Genomic DNA, 15,828 nt, shown 5'->3' with positions numbered 1-15,828 from the left:
TCTGTCTTCACTCAACTAAAATTATCTCAGTGCTATCCATGTGACAGGCCCTATTCTAGGTTCCTAGGGTACAGTAGTGAACGACATAGAACAAGATCCCCGCCCTCAAGAAGCTTACATTCTAAAGGGAAGAGCAGAGGATGATAAGCAATAAACATAATAAATTATACACTATGGTAGAAAATAAGTGCTATGGGGGAAAAAGCAAAGTAGAGTAAGGCAGTGGATGCAAAGGTGGGAAGTAGGGAGGAGGCACGGGCTGCAAATTTAAACAGAGTAGTCAGGTAGGCCTTATCAAGAAGGTGAGATTTAGGCCAGGCGTGGTGGCTCACACCTGTAATCCCAGCACTCTGAGAGGCTGAGGTGGGTGGACCACCTGAGGTCAGGAGTTCAAGACCAGCCTGGCCAACATGCGAAACCCCATCTCTACTAAAAATACAAAAATTAGCTGGGCAAGGCCGGGCGCGGTGGCTCACGCTTGTAATCCCAGCACTTTGGGAGGCCGAGGTGGGCGGATCACGAGGTCAGGAGATCGAGACCACGGTGAAACCCTGTCTCTACTAAAAATACAAAAAATTAGCCGGGCATGGTGGCAGGCGCCTGTAGTCCCAGCTACTTGGAGAGGCTGAGGCAGGAGAATGGCGTGAATCCGGGAGGCAGAGCTTGCAGTGAGCCGAGATTGCGCCACTGCACTCCAGCCTGGGCGACAGAGCGAGACTCCATCTCAAAAAAAAAAAAAAATTAGCTGGGCATGGTGGCAGACACCTGTAATCCCAGCTACTCGGGAGGCTGAGGCAGGTGAATTGTTGCAACCCAGGAGGCGGAGGTTGCAGTGAGCCAAGATCGTGCCACTGTGCTCCAACCTGGGCAACAGAGTGAGACTCCATCTCAAAAAAAAAAAAAAAAAAAGATGAGATTTAAGCAAAGATGTGAAGGAAGCAAGGGAATCAGCCATATGAATGTAGAAGGAATATTCCAGGTGTTGCTTGATGCTATTTTATCCTAAGAAAAGAAAAAAGAAAGAAAAGAAAAAGAATATTCCAGTCAGAGAAAACAGCCAAAGCAAAGGCCCTAAGGCAGAAACAACCAGTGTGTTCAAATAGCAACAAGGAGGCCACTGTGTCAGCAGCAGGGTCAGAGAACAGGAGGTAAGTAAGGAGATGAATTCAGGAGATAATGGAGGACTGAATCAATTAGGGTCTTGAAGACTATCATAATGTCTTGATTTTATGGCTTATGGTGATCTTCCTGCCTTGTCCTCCAAAGTGTGGGATTACAGGCATGAGCCACAACACTCAGTGAATTAGAGCCATTGCAAGGTTTTAAGCAGAGGAATGATATGACCCATGTTTTAAAAGGATCGCCTGCTGCTGTAATGAGAAGACACTTTGGAGGTCAAGAAGAGATGCAGAGAGACCAATTAGAGGAGCTGTTGCAGGAATCCGGTGGAAATGTTGAAAAGTGGTCATATTATATATATTTGAGAGGCAGAGCCGAAATATATCTTGACAGTTTGAGTGTGGAATGAGAAAGAAACAGAGAGGCCAAGGTTGACTCCATGGTTTGGAAGGATGGAGTTACCATCAGCTGAGATGGAGAACATGTAGGTGGAGCAGGCTTTGGTCGGGGGAGATGAAGTGTTCAGATTTTGACATGCTGAGTTTGAGGTATCTATTAAATATGGAAGTAGAGATGTGAATATGTAGATGGTTAAATAAATCTGGAGTTTTCGAGAAAGGTCTAAGCTGGAGACATAAAATCGAGATTGGTTGTCGAATAGATGATTGGCAAAGAGAGGAAAGTCTCCTAGGTGGGCAGACTGAGTAGAGACAATTCTGAATGTTTTGCCACAAAGGGGAGCAAAGAATGGTGTGGTAACTGGAGGAGGAAATGGGGTCAAGGTTTTGTTTTGTTTCTCAGATGGGAGAGATAACAGCAGGTTTCATTATGATGGGAAATCCTGTAGAAAGCAAGAAGTTGACAATGTTGAAGACAGAGAATTCCTAAACAATGTCCTCAAGCACGTGAGAGAGGATGGGCTGTTGTCAGAGTAACCATACATTCTATGTTTACCTTGGAACAGCCCAAGTTTTTGCTTGTTATTCTGGTGACTTGTCCAGTTACCAACCTCTTTCTCAAGTGTACCAATTTGAACAATGAATTATTTGACTACCCTGGATCTACCGCACCAAGGGAGGAATTGGCTTAAGACAGCAAGAGGACAGAGAACATGGGTGCAGATGAGAGTGAGTGGGTAGGTGTGCTGGTGGGAGTCTACAGAAGTTGCCTTCTGATTGCATCAATCTTACAGCGAAGCTGAAAGCAGAGTTATCAGCCAGAGTGAGGATGGGAGAGGAAGTTGTTGGGACTTTGAGGCAATGGGAGTAGGAATCAAATATTGGTATTTATTTTCTCCTGATCTTTCTATCATTGGTTTTATGTCTTCTTTTATTAATTAATTAATTAATTATAAAGGCAGGGTCTGTCTCTGTCACCCAGGCTGGAGTGCAGTGGTGTGATCATGGCTCACTGTAACCTCGAACTCCTGGGCTTAGGTGATTCTCCTGCCTCAACCTCCTGAGTAGCTGGGATTACAGGCATAAGCCACCATGCCCAGCCCTTATGTCTTCTTTTTCTTTTCTTTTCCTCTTTCTTTTCCTTTACATTAGTCTTAGTAGGAATTTCAGATGTAGCAAAATTGAATGCATGTTAATCATCTAGAAAAGCATTATCCATTCAATGTCTTTCATATTTTAACTTGGTGGTCTCCAAAGTTAAGTGGAAGCACCCCAGAAGATTTTTTAAAAAACTGTCTCTGGGGTGCAAGAAAAATAGCAAAGATGATTCTGTTGAGACATTGAAAGACAAAAAGAAAGAAAGAAAGAAAAATACCAAAGGACTAAGGACTTTTCTTTTTTTCTTTCTTTCTTTTTTTGGAGACAAGGTCTCACTCTGTCACCCAGGCCGAAGTACAGTGGCACAATCTTGGCTTACTGCAACCTCTCCCTCTCAGGCTCAGGTGATTCTCCCTCCTCCCACCTGAGCCTCCCTAGTAGCTGACACTAGAGGCCCACACCACCATGCCCGGCTAATTTTTGTATTTTTTGTAGAGACAGACCATATTGCCTAGGCTGGTTTTGAACTCCAGGACTCAAGCAATCCACCTGCCTTGTCCTCCCAAGTGTTGAGATTACAGGCGTGAGCCACTGCACCCGGCCAAAGGACTTTTCTTTATAATGGTTTTAACTCATTGTTAATTTCTATTTTTTGTTTAAAATGTTTTAAAATAAATAATTTATATATATATATATATGTGGGCACATGCTCAATGTTTGTCACTGACAGAGGTACGTGATCAAAAGAGTTTGGAGGCCACTACATTAAACTATGAATTTTGTAAATATAATTTGCATTGATTTCAATTTACACATGACTTGATTTATAGCTACATCATTTAAAAAGACACTACATGTGATATTGTATAGAAATTATGTGATATTGTACAGAAATTATGCTTGTGACACTGTACAGAAATATGCTTGCAATGGGAATGAAACTGATATACATGCGAGAACTCAGCATTCATCCTGGAACCAACTTCCCCCCCAAACTTCGATTACTAGAGAAAAATGTGTTTTTAACTCCCCATGTAACACCGATATTTTTCCTGATAAATCGGGGAGGCAGTACACTACAGTGCCTTTGGGACCATATTAAATTAACAATGACATATTAAGTGCCTGATTGCCATGGCAAATGTAAGTTCTCCTGCCTATAAAAAAAATTGATAGAAATTTGCATACATGACCAAGCACGGTGGCTCACACCTGTAATCCCAGCACTTTGGGAGGCCAAGGCATGTGGATCACCTGAGGTCAGGAGTTCAAGACCAGCCTGGCCAACGTGGTGAAACCCCATCTCTACTAATAATACAAAAAATTAGCCAGGCGTGGTGGTGCATGCCTGTAGTCCGAACTACTCAGGAGGCTGAGGCAGGAGAATGGCTTGAACCCATGAGGCGGAGGTTACAGTGAGCCAAGATCACGCCATTGCACTCCAGGCTGGTCAACAAGAGCAAAACTCCATCTAAAAAAGAAAAGAAAAGAAATTTGCATACACATACCCTTCTATTGCTGCAGGGACCTTCAGTTCATTGTGTGTGGCTGTCATGTTAAGGAGTGACTTGGGGTATGTGAAGCAATAGAAATGAGAACTAAAACTAAGAGAACTAATGAAGGAGAGGAACATCAACAAATGCGGCTGATCTTGGATTGTTAGTCGAAAGGAGCAGTTACATTTTAGCTTTTGTACTTGAAGCTTAAGTACTTCTTTCTTTTTGCTTTGCCCATCTATACTAATTATCCATCATTCCCAAAAGATTTAACTTTATTAATCCAGCGTTAAAAGCAGGGATACATAAACGGAGTTTTAATTCAGAAATGTCCTACTATAGCCCAGTGTTTCCAGCATAATGAATTCACTATGTAATTAAAAGTTTGATTAAACTAGAACCTACAAAAATATCATGTTTCTGAACTAATGTCCATAGATAGACTCAAAGGTCACCCAGTACTCTCTATAGCTTAGATATATTCAAATAATTTACTATACACTTTTCCAAAGCAAAGCAAAAAAAAAGCATTATTTCTATGGTTATAAAAGAAGCGTTTATCTGCTTGAAAAAATTACTAAGTCTGTGTGAGTGGGGTCTGTCGTGGGTCAAGCTGCAAAGATCCGGCCTGTATCTACCACAAGAGGGCAGTAGCACTCAACCGTTAATAGGGAACCCAGCAGAGCGCTGGAGGCTCGTTAGAAGAATCGTTAGAGCCCGTCGTTAACGCATCAGCCTCTGGAAAGGACAGGGAAACAGGAACCACCTTCCAGACACTTTCGGAGCTTCTGTCTCGGTAACAATAAGACAGGAAATAAGCAACAGGGTCTTGTGAAAGAGAGCGACTTCGCTCACCATCCTCGTGTCGTTGAATCACCATGGAGATGGCGACTAGCTTATAGCTCAATAATGGCTGCAGATGGGCGTCTGCTCATGTGGATGTTCAGATAAGAACACTGTGGCAAGGGTCAAAGGAACAGAGCTCTTCATGGGCATTAGGGAAGGGCGGAAGAAAAGCTGAAGGGAGCAGCAGAGCTGTTTTGTCTCCGAAAATGAGGACTTTTAGAAGTGTCCTAGGGTGAATTTTATTTAGCTTCATAGCATTGAGACATTAAGATTATCTTTGGAAACCTGTATCATTTACCTTGCAGGGTTTCCAGGAAACTAATTAACAGAAAGAGAGATGAATTGGCGGAGCGCGGTTGCTCACGCCTGTAATCCCAGCACCTTGGGAGGCCGATGCGGGCGGATCATCTGAGGTCAGGAGTTCGAGACCAGCCTGGCCAACATGATGAAACCCCGTCTCTACTAAAAATATAACAATTAGCCAGGCCTGGTGATGGAAGCCTGTAATCCCAGCTACTTGGGAGGCTGAGGCAGGAAAATCGCTTGAACCCAGGAGACGGAGGTTGCAGTGAGCCCAGAAGGTGCCACTGCACTCCAGCCTGGGCGACAGTGAGACTCCATCTCAAAATAACAAAACAAACAAACAAAACAAAAAAACAGAAAGAGAGATGAATTATAACAAATGCACTTTCAATATTTTAAGTATGTATGTCGATTGGTCTAGAATTGCCCATAAAATGAAATGAATCAGGTATTTTGAATGTGATCTCATGACTAGCATCTGTTTTTGTTTTTATTCATAATTCTCTCTAATGTTACTGAGCTATAATCTGGAAAGAATTTTAGTATTTGAGAAACCTAATTCATTATTCCTTAATTTAATGTTTCAATTTAACATTTACTGAACACTTATAATTGAATGAGAAAAGACAATGCCAGGGTGGTGTGTGTGCATGTGTGTTAAAACAGAGAATTTTAGAAAATTAACTTGGATCCATGCTTTAAAGTCATCTTCAAATAAAAATTGAGACTTGTGAATGTTTTCCACATTTTACCTGCCTTTCCTATCCCATATTATACCTTTTGTTGTATAGTTCCTCCCAAACCACAGAAGAGCTAAACCTAATTCAGAGAATCTTGTTCCTTTGTGTTGATAAAATAAAATAAAATAAAATATGTTCTGCTTAGCAATTCTAATAGATCGTCATTACTGTTAATAAGCTATTGGATAGAAGACTTGATATGTAAAAGCTTTTACTCAATTAAAAAAAAAAAAGCCAGGTGCAGTGGCTCACGCCTGTAATCCCAGCACTTTAGGAGGCCAAGGTGGGAGGATTGCTTGAGGCCAGAAGTTCAAGACTAGCCTGGGCAACATAAGACCCTGTCTCTATTATTAAAGATAATGAATAAATTATTTATTTATAATTATTAATAAATAAATAAATAATAAAGCTTGAACTCAATTATAACCAAATGGTTTACTCAAATCAGCAAACATGTATTGGGTTAGGCACTGAGTTAGTCACTAGGAATAACAGAAATGAATAAAATAGACTTGTGGATGAGAGGGATCTGAAAGAAAGGGGGTAATTATTATTATTATTATTTTTTGAAATGGATTCTCACTTTGCCACCCAGGCTGGAGTGCAGTGGCACAATCTCAGTTCACTGCAACCTCCACCTCCCAGGTCCAAGCGATTCTCCTGCCTCAGCTTCCTGAGTAGCTGGGATCACAGGTGCCCGCCACCACACCTGGCTAATTTTTGTATTTTTAGTAGAGATGGGGTTTCACCACGTTGGCCAGGCTGATCTCAAACTCCTGACCTCAAGTGATCCGCCTGCCTCTGCCTCCCAATGTGCTGGGATTACAGGTGTGAGTCACCGTGCCCAGCCGGTAGTTAATACAACTACTCTGTGACAGATCTTCACATATATTTTCTCAGCTTCTGGTCCCAGCTACTTGGGAGGCTGAAGTGGGAGGATCACCTGAGCATGGGAGGTTGAGGCTGCAGAGAGCCATGATCGTGCCACTGCACTCCAGCCTGGGCAACAGGGCAAGACCCTGTCTCAAAAGAAAAAAACAATTCTTACAATTTTGTTTTATGGAAGAAGAAACTGAGGCTCAGAGCAGTTAAGTGACAAAACTCATTGGTATAGAGCCAAGATCTGTTCAACTCCATATAGTCTTTCCATTGGACAGAACCCACATCTGTTCAACTCTATATAGTCTTTCCATTGGACCATTCTATTTGAATATTAGTCATTGACTCCTGGGAAAAAGCAACTTTTATGAATGACAGTTTGTTTTCAATTTAAGAAACTTAAAACATATAATGGTGTGCAGTTACCATATAGCTTTAAATAATTTTTAATTAGGAAATATTTCAAACATGCAAGTATAGAGAATAACACCTGCATAGTCATTATGAAGCTATATTCTATATCCAACCTTGACACTATATTTGAGTTAGACTTTTTAAAGAAAACATTATAGGAACAGTTGAGGATTTCTGTCCTTCCTCGATCCCACTGTCTTCTCGTCTTTCCCTAGAGATAATACTATCATGAATTTGGTAGTAGTTTCATGCATGATTTCTTATTTTTACTATATGCTAATGAATCCATAAATAATATAATACTATCTTGCAGGTTTTAAAACCGTTTAATTGTACCCAAAAGTACGTTATTCTATAACTTACTTTTTGTATTGAATATTTTGAGATTTATTCATGAATACAAATAACTCTAATTCTTTGCTAACTGCTGTTAAGTATTCCATTGTATGACTATACCAAAATTTATCCATATTCCTGTAGTTACATATTTACGCAAGATTCTGCTTGGTTTTGACTCAAAACATATCTAATGAACTTTAATCATAATATTGGAACTTATAATTTTAATAGTAAAGTGCAAAACTACCCACTCTTACTTTTTTTTTCCTGATGCAGGTCATTCCCGAACCGAAGTATGGAAATTTGGTAATGTTGTCATTGAACATCTGTACCACTGGATACACATCTGTTCAGCTCTCACGAAGATAACCAAACAACTAAATAGTGCTATTACACCTCCGTTGCCCTCCAAGACTGACAATTATATGTATGCAGAAGTGCCAGGGGAAGGTTTGCAAGAGAAGTGATAATGGATGATAATGGAATTGATACTGTATTTAGGATCCCTTGTTCACGTTCAGTTTTGTTTGTTAACTATAAAATATTTTCCATTGGAAAGGGGTACCTATAAATGTCTTCTGCTGCTAACATTTATCTCAGCACTTTCTAAACCCAAAAGTGCTACCTAAGAAGAAATTTAGCCACAAAATACCCAGCTAAGGTAGCCATAGCCAAGTGTATTTAAGTATGTTATAGAATATATTTGAAAGCTTCCTTTCAGTTTGAGCTTTGTATCTGCTGTGGAACTGTTATGGTTGATTGGGTAGTTATTTTTCATTCTTATAAGGTTCAAAGTAACAACTGAGGATTTAGAAAACAAGAATACCAAATAGAATACCAAATAATAAAGATAAACCAAAAGAATACCAAATAATAAAGATTTTTAAGAAATGGACTGAGAATGGTTTTTCTAATTTTTCAAAGACTTATCTAAACATCACCTCTTCCCTCTCTCTGCCCCCATACTCTTGCCGTAACAACTCAAAAGTTGCTTTTGGTTTTTAACTTTTTAATTTTTAATTTTTGTGGGTACATAGTAGGTGTACATATTTATGAGGTACTCAAAAGTCATTTTAATGAACAGAAATTCTTGTGGGAAAACGTCCATGACTCATGGAAAAAAGAAGACACTTTTTTAATGATAAAAACCTCTTCAGTTCAAAAGTACAAAAAGAATTTATATTTGTTTAAAGCTTGTTTTTATGACAAACTTTACTGCTCTGTGGTGAGATTTCATCTTTGCAATAAGATATCTGATGACAGAGTCCAGTTTTAATAAAATTTTGGGAAATTAAACTTTATTTTCTTTATTAGATTGACAAAATATGATGTGTCCAAATATCTTATAATTTGAGATTGGCTGTCCCTTTTTAACCTTTTCTGATAAGAGGGCAGTATTATTACCAGTCCTCCCCTCTCGGATGGTCACATGCCAGTTTTAACCTATATGCCTGTTTCATATTTGGAAGAGGGCTTTTTAGGGCATTCACAGCAACATTTCAAGGAACAATGTTCTAGAAGATATTAAACTGATAACCACAAATCCTGATGGCTTCAGAGCAAGTTGAGAGTTCACTGTGAACACAAATGGCATTTTAGGTAGCAAGGAAGGAAAGATTTTGCAGAATACTATGTTTGTAACCATTATCCTGGAAATTAAATTAACTAAATGACTTCTAGCTTGATAAAAAATATCATACATTTGCATGGCACTTTAACTTGAAGTGTTTTCACATACTAGCTTATTTGATTCTTCCAATAATCTATAAAGTGGGTAGTCCTGATATTATCTCTATTTTATTTTATAAATGAGTTGCCCAGTTCACAACAGGCATAAGAGGCAGAGCGGACCTAGCACCTAATTTCTGGTTTATTGCCCTTGCCAGCACCCTAGAAATCTCACTAACACTTTCCAACTTTCTTACTAGGCTAATGACCATGCTGTCAGTCTTTTGAAAACTACTTTAAAATTTGCAGCCAACAAGCCAGATTGGTTAAATTTATTAAATAATCATTCAAGTAAAATATTGTCCCTTAACCTTAGGAGGTTATATTTTGAGTGAGGAAGATGTTATTTATACCTGACAAAGGTTAGATACAGATTTATATCTAAATCCATTTATTTCACTGTTAATAGATTTATTTATTTACTTACATATGCTTCAGAAGCTTGGACTTGATTAACTGAATTTGTTATTGGCTCTTTCCTCATAGCTCATAGGTAACAATGACACTGTACAGTGTAGACCATCCAGACCACTTTCTTTCCTTTGCTTTCTTTTTTATTTTTTTAAGTGACAGGGTCTCGCTCTGTCCCCTAGGCTGGAGTGCAGTGGCTTGATCATAGCTCACTGCAGCCTTAAACTGCTGGACTCAAGTGATCCTCCCGCCTCGGCCTCCCAAAGTGTTGAAATTACAGGCATGAGCCACTGCGCCCAGCTTCATTTTCTTTTATACTTTTGGCTTGTCATGACTCAGGAACAACATGAAGTATCAAGATAATGACAATGGAATCTCAAAAAAGCTCCAATTGCCTTTTTAAACAGCTTTACTAACATATCCACACACCATAAAAGTTACCCATTAAAGTGTAGAATTAATTTTTGTGTGTGTGTGTATTCAGAGTTGTACTACCCTCACCACAATCAACTTTAGATTTTTTTTTTTTTTTTTTGAGACAGAGCCTTGCTCTGTTGCCCAGGCTGGAGTGCTGTGGTGCATCTCGGGTCACTGCAACTTCCTGGGTTCAAGCCTCCTGGGTTCAAGCGATTCTCCTGCCTCAGCCTCCTAAGTAACTGGGATTACAGGCGCCGGCCACCACGCTTGGCTAATTTTTTGTATTTTTAGTAAAGACGGGTTTTCCCTATGTTTGCCAGGCTGATCTCGAACTCCTGACCTCGTGATCCGCCCACCTTGGCCTACCAAAGTGCTGGGATTACAGGCATGAGCCATCGCGCCCGCCAAACATTTTGATCATCCCAGTAAGAAACCACATACCCATTAGCAGTCACTCCCCACTTTCCCCTACCCCCAGCCCTAGGCAACCGCTAATTTTTTTTCTCTACCGATTTGCCCATCTGGACATTTTGTATACAACATGTGGTCTTTTGTAATTGGCCTCCTAATCTCTCTTTTTTTTTTTTTTTTGAGATAGAGTCTCACTCTGTTGCCCAGGCTGGAGTGCAGTGGTGCAATGTTGGCTCACTGCAACCTCTGCCTCCCGGGTTCAAGTGATTCTTGTGCCTCAGCCTCCCAAGTAGCTGGGATTACAGGCATGCACCGCCACGCCTGGCTAATTTTTGTATTTTTAGCAGAGACAAGTTTCACCATGTTGGCCAGGCTGGTCTTGAACTCCTGGCCTCAAGTGATTGGCCCCCCTCAGCCTCCCAAAGTGCTGAGATTACAGGTGTGAGCCAGTGCACCCAGCCAATTCCCTCTTAATCTAAATATGCTTAAGTGACCAGATGCCCTGAACTTCTAGACATTCTCAATCTTCTAACTTAGAAGACCATTTGTAGGTAATTTAAGAATTGTGCAGGCCGGGCACAGTGGCTCATGCCTGTAATCCCAGCACTTTGGGTGGCTGAGGCGGGCGGATCAACTGAGGTCAGGAGTTCGAGACCAGCCTGGCCAACATGGAGAAAACCTGTCTCTACTAAAAATACAAAATTAGCCGGGCATGGTGGCACATGCCTGTAATCCCAGCTACTCGGGAGGCTGAGGCAGAAGAATCACTTGAACCCGGGAGGTGGAGGTTGCGGCGAGCCGAGATCACGCCATTGCACTCCAGCCTGGGCCACAAGAGTGAAACTCTGTCTCAAAAAAAAAAAAAATGTGCATTCCTCTCATATATGAGGTTTTATGCAATGCCACTCCCACAAAACCTTGCCCCACATCATCAATGCCATGTTCTTACTCTCCTTCCACAGAATCTTGTTACAAAGACCTCTCTCAGGATCAGAAAAAGTAACTATTGGATACTAGACTTGGTACCTGGGTGACGAAATAATCTGTACAGTGAACCCCCATGACACAAGTTTACCTATATAACAAACTTGCACATGTACCCCCGAACCTAAAAGTTAAAACAAATTTTTTAAAGCAAAAATAAAAATTTTAATTAAAAAACCTCTCTCAATTGACAAGATCAGTGAATTAAATATTGCCTATTTCACCTGTTTTCTGGTTATAAATATAGCTCACCACTTTGCAAGAAGGGCCATTGTGAACCATCTTTGGTCTAGAATGCTGTCCAGTCCCATAATCTTTTTCTTGGTCAAATTTGTTAAATTTATAAATAAATAAATATTGCCTAATTTCTCTGCCCTTAAACTTGGTTATTACCCTCAGTAGGTGTACCATCTCCTAGTCATTAACCGTATTTAACCTCTCCTCCATCTACTGTCTGAGCTTAGACTGTCCTGCCCAAGGACTTCAAGTGATGAGGCAACCCTAGGTGGCCATTACGTGACTAACTCTGTAGCTACAGTTGTTTGAATTAGGGGTGACCCCTTACCAAGGTGAGACCAATTTGTGAAATGGCCTAATATAAAAAGCACCCAAACCATGGACAAGCCAAACTGGGAAACAGCAATGGCAGCAGTGTCTAAAAGGAAATTAAGGCCGGGCGCGGTGGCTCACGCCTGTAATCCCAGCAATTTGGGAGGCCGAGGCGGGTGGATCACCAGGTCAGGAGTTTGAGACCAGCCTGACCAATATGGTGAAACCCCATCTCTACTAAAAATACAAAATTAGCCAGGTGTGGTAGCACGCGCCTGTAATCCCAGCTACTCGGGAGTCTGAGGCAGAAGAATTGCTTGCACCTGGGAGGTGGAGGTTGCAGTGAGCCAAGATCATGCCACTGCACTCCAGTCTGGGCAACAGAATGATAATCCATCTCCAAAAATAAATAAATAAATAAATAAATAAATAATAATAAAAATTAAAAAAATAAAAGGAAATTAAGTGCTTAGAGAGGCCAAAGGTGTCATGGCAGGCCTTGAAGGAAGTTGGTGCATACTGCCTTCAAGATGCTACAAGTTAGCAGAAACTATAGGTAGAGAAAAGGTGTGAGTAGTTGTTTGGGGAAAAGATCGGGTGCAAAGAGAAGAAACTGAAACTAGTGAAGTTAACATTAGTAACACTAGTGTCAAAAGATTAAGTGGAAGATCCAAGGGTTTCGGTAATGGATCCAATTTAGTCAACTGTTCTGTTCTGGAAGTTTAAGATGATTGGAAATTTCTGTTGTATAACAACCATGAGGATGGTAGTGATGATATCTTTTACTGGTTTACCCAGCTTGTCCTTACAGCATTTCTTGTTAAAGTTTCAAAAGCTGGGTTCTAAAATGTTAGGAGGCTTCTCTGTGCCCTTACTCACCGCTGCAGTTACCACCACTGCTGCAGACTCTACAACACTGCATCTGAGAAATTGTCCCTTCTAGCCTAGGGAAAATCCCATGACCGCTTCATTAAAATGTCCCAAAGGCACTAGAAGAATACAGAATATACCAATTGAAAAACTCAAATTATCTAGGATATTGAGTTCTCCCCTGGGTAATTATGGGTAACCAATTCCCCATTCAGTCTCTTCAAGCAAGAGGCAGGCAGCCCTGGCAGGGGGCTTTATTTTTTACTCTTTATTTTAGCAAAGTAACACACACTCGTAAAAAGTCATTCAGTTATACAAGGTCTGTTGAGACCACAGCATTTCCCAGCCCCACCTTACCTCTATTTTCCTTGCTTCTGAGTCAGCTACTTTCAATTTTTTGCTCAGGAGCTGGTAAACAGCCCATTGGCCAAATCTGGCCAGCTGCCTGGTATGGTAAATAAAGTTTTATTGGAATAGCTATGCCCATGTCTATGGCTGCTTTTACATTACCAGGGCAGAGTTGAGTAGTTGCCACAAAAACCGTATGGGTCACATGGACTAAACTATTTGCTATCTGACTGCAGAAAAAGTTTGCCAACCCCTATTTTAGCTGTGGTTTTGACATTTACCTCTATATTGTTAAATGACATGCTTGTGTGGCTACTTTTGTTTTTCCGATTTAGGCAATATCTATTAATCTCCCAGTATACAATACAAAGATTTAGCTCCTTCCTCAGCATACATACACACACGCTTCCCATCCATTCTTCCCAATATTATTACATGGTAATTTAATCAGAATAGATCAATATTCAGTGTTTATATTATAATGATTATGTATGCTATTTAGAGCTTAGCCATGTTGTAAATTACAATTATTTTCCATTCCTGTACATCCTTTTGCTTTCCCTAGAGTTAATGTCAAAAGAAAACTGGAGTGCTATAATATCACACAAGTAGATTTCACAGCAAAGAATATTATAATGATAAAGGGTATTTGATAATGAAAAGTCGATTAAGAAGACATTACAATCTTAAATCTAATAACAGAGCTTCAAAATACATGAAGCTAAAACTGATAGAACTTCAAGTCTATAGACATAAAATGGTTACCTAGGACTGGGGGATTTGGAGGAAAATAGGAGTGACTAATAGGTACATGGTTTCTTTGTTGGGTATTAAAAATAATCTAAAATTGGCCAGGCGCAGTGGCTCACACCTGTGATCCCAGCACTTTGGGAGGCGGAAGCGGGTGGATCACCTGAGGTCAGGGGTTTGAGACCACCCTGGCCAACATGGAGAAACCCTGTCTCTAATAAAAATACAAAAATTAGCTGGGTGTGGTGGCGAGCGCCTGTAATCCCAGCTATTTAGAAGGCTGAGGCAGGAGAATCGCTTGAACCCAGGAGGCTTGAACCCAGGAGCTTGCAGTGAGCTGAGATGCACCATAGCTTTCCAGCCTGGGAAACAGAGCAAGGCTCTGTCTCAAAAAAAAAAAACAACACTAAAATTGATTGTGGTGAGGGTAGTACAACTATGACTATACTAAACATACAACTTGACTATACTAAACACCACTGAATTGTACACTTTAAATGAATGAATTGTATGATATGTGAATTATAGCTCAATAAAACTTTTTAAAAATATTTAAAAAAATATTATACTAGATAGAAATCTGAATCTATACAAAGACATGGAAACACCAGAAATGATAAATATGTGGGTAAACATATTTTTCCTATTCAAAAAAATCTTTTTAAAACTGAAGTTACTATTTATAGCAAAAACAATTTATTGTGCATTTATGACAGTGACAATAGCACAAAACTAGGAGATAAAATGGAAGTATACTTTTCTAAGCTTCTTATACTATACACAAAGTGGTAGATTCTTACTTTAAGGCAGATTGTGATAAGTTTAAGACATCTATTAGAAACCCTAAAGCAACAGCTTAAATAACAAGCAAAGAAGTATGGTCAGTAAACCAACAAAGGAGGCTGAAGCATGAAAATCATAAGCTGAATCACAGTTGGGAAAAATAGGAAACAAATAGCAATCATACTTTTTTTTTTTTTTTTTTTTGAGGTGGGGTCTGGCTGTGTTATGCCTGTTGGCCTCAACCTCCCAAAGTGCTGGGACTGCAGGCCTGAGCCACCCCACCCAGCCTGCAATCATAGTCACTTTAATGAAAATGTTTTAAGCATCCAAATTAGATGGAAGAGACTGTCAGACTGGATAAAAAAGCAAGACCCAACTATTTTCTGTCAACAAGTGATTCAATTTGAATATAAATACACAAATAGATTAAAATGGGTTGAAAAAGATATACTATGCTAGCATTAATCAAAAGAAAGCTAGTTAATATTTGATAGCAGACCAAGCAGACAAATAAGAATAAAGGAATAAAGAGGGCCACTTCTTAATGCTATGGAGGTCAATAGAGGTTAATGCAAGAGAACGTAACAATCCTAAATATTTACATACCTAACTTCAAAATACATGACACAAACTGATAGAATTGAAAGGAGAAGCAAATTCACAATTATAGTTGGAGATTTCAACATCTTTATCTCGGTAATTGATCTCTTTGGCTGCTCTGAGACTGGTTGGGAATGAACCAAGAGTGAATGAGTGCACAGATGTGGGTAGAGTTTTCAAAAAGGTATCATATATGGGCCAGGCACGGTGGCTCACGCCTGTAATCCCAGCACTTGAGGAGGCTGAGGCGGGTGGATCACATGAGGTCAGGAGTTTGAGACCAGCCTGGCCAACATGGTGAAACCCCGCCTCTACTAAAAAAATACAAAAATTAGCCAGGCATGG

General features: G+C 40.0%; 1 protein-coding gene across 1 annotated transcript in view; it reads left to right on the top strand.

Moving 5' to 3' along the window:
• Positions 1–8,527, top strand: part of EFCAB5 (EF-hand calcium binding domain 5) — a 165,155-nt gene extending 156,628 nt beyond the window's left edge. Inside the window, exon 23 of the mRNA XM_003277076.2 lies at positions 7,909–8,527. Within this exon, the coding sequence (XP_003277124.1) occupies positions 7,909–8,099 (191 nt within the window). The 3' untranslated portion in view covers positions 8,100–8,527. The remainder of the gene's footprint in view (positions 1–7,908) is intronic.
• Positions 8,528–15,828: the final 7,301 nt, after the last annotated feature.

Source organism: Nomascus leucogenys, chromosome 19 (assembly GCF_006542625.1).
Source record: "Nomascus leucogenys isolate Asia chromosome 19, Asia_NLE_v1, whole genome shotgun sequence".
Classification (NCBI taxonomy): Eukaryota; Metazoa; Chordata; class Mammalia; order Primates; family Hylobatidae; genus Nomascus; species Nomascus leucogenys.
The sequence above is the reverse complement of the archived record's forward strand: the minus strand, read 5'-3'. Positions and strand labels throughout refer to the sequence as shown.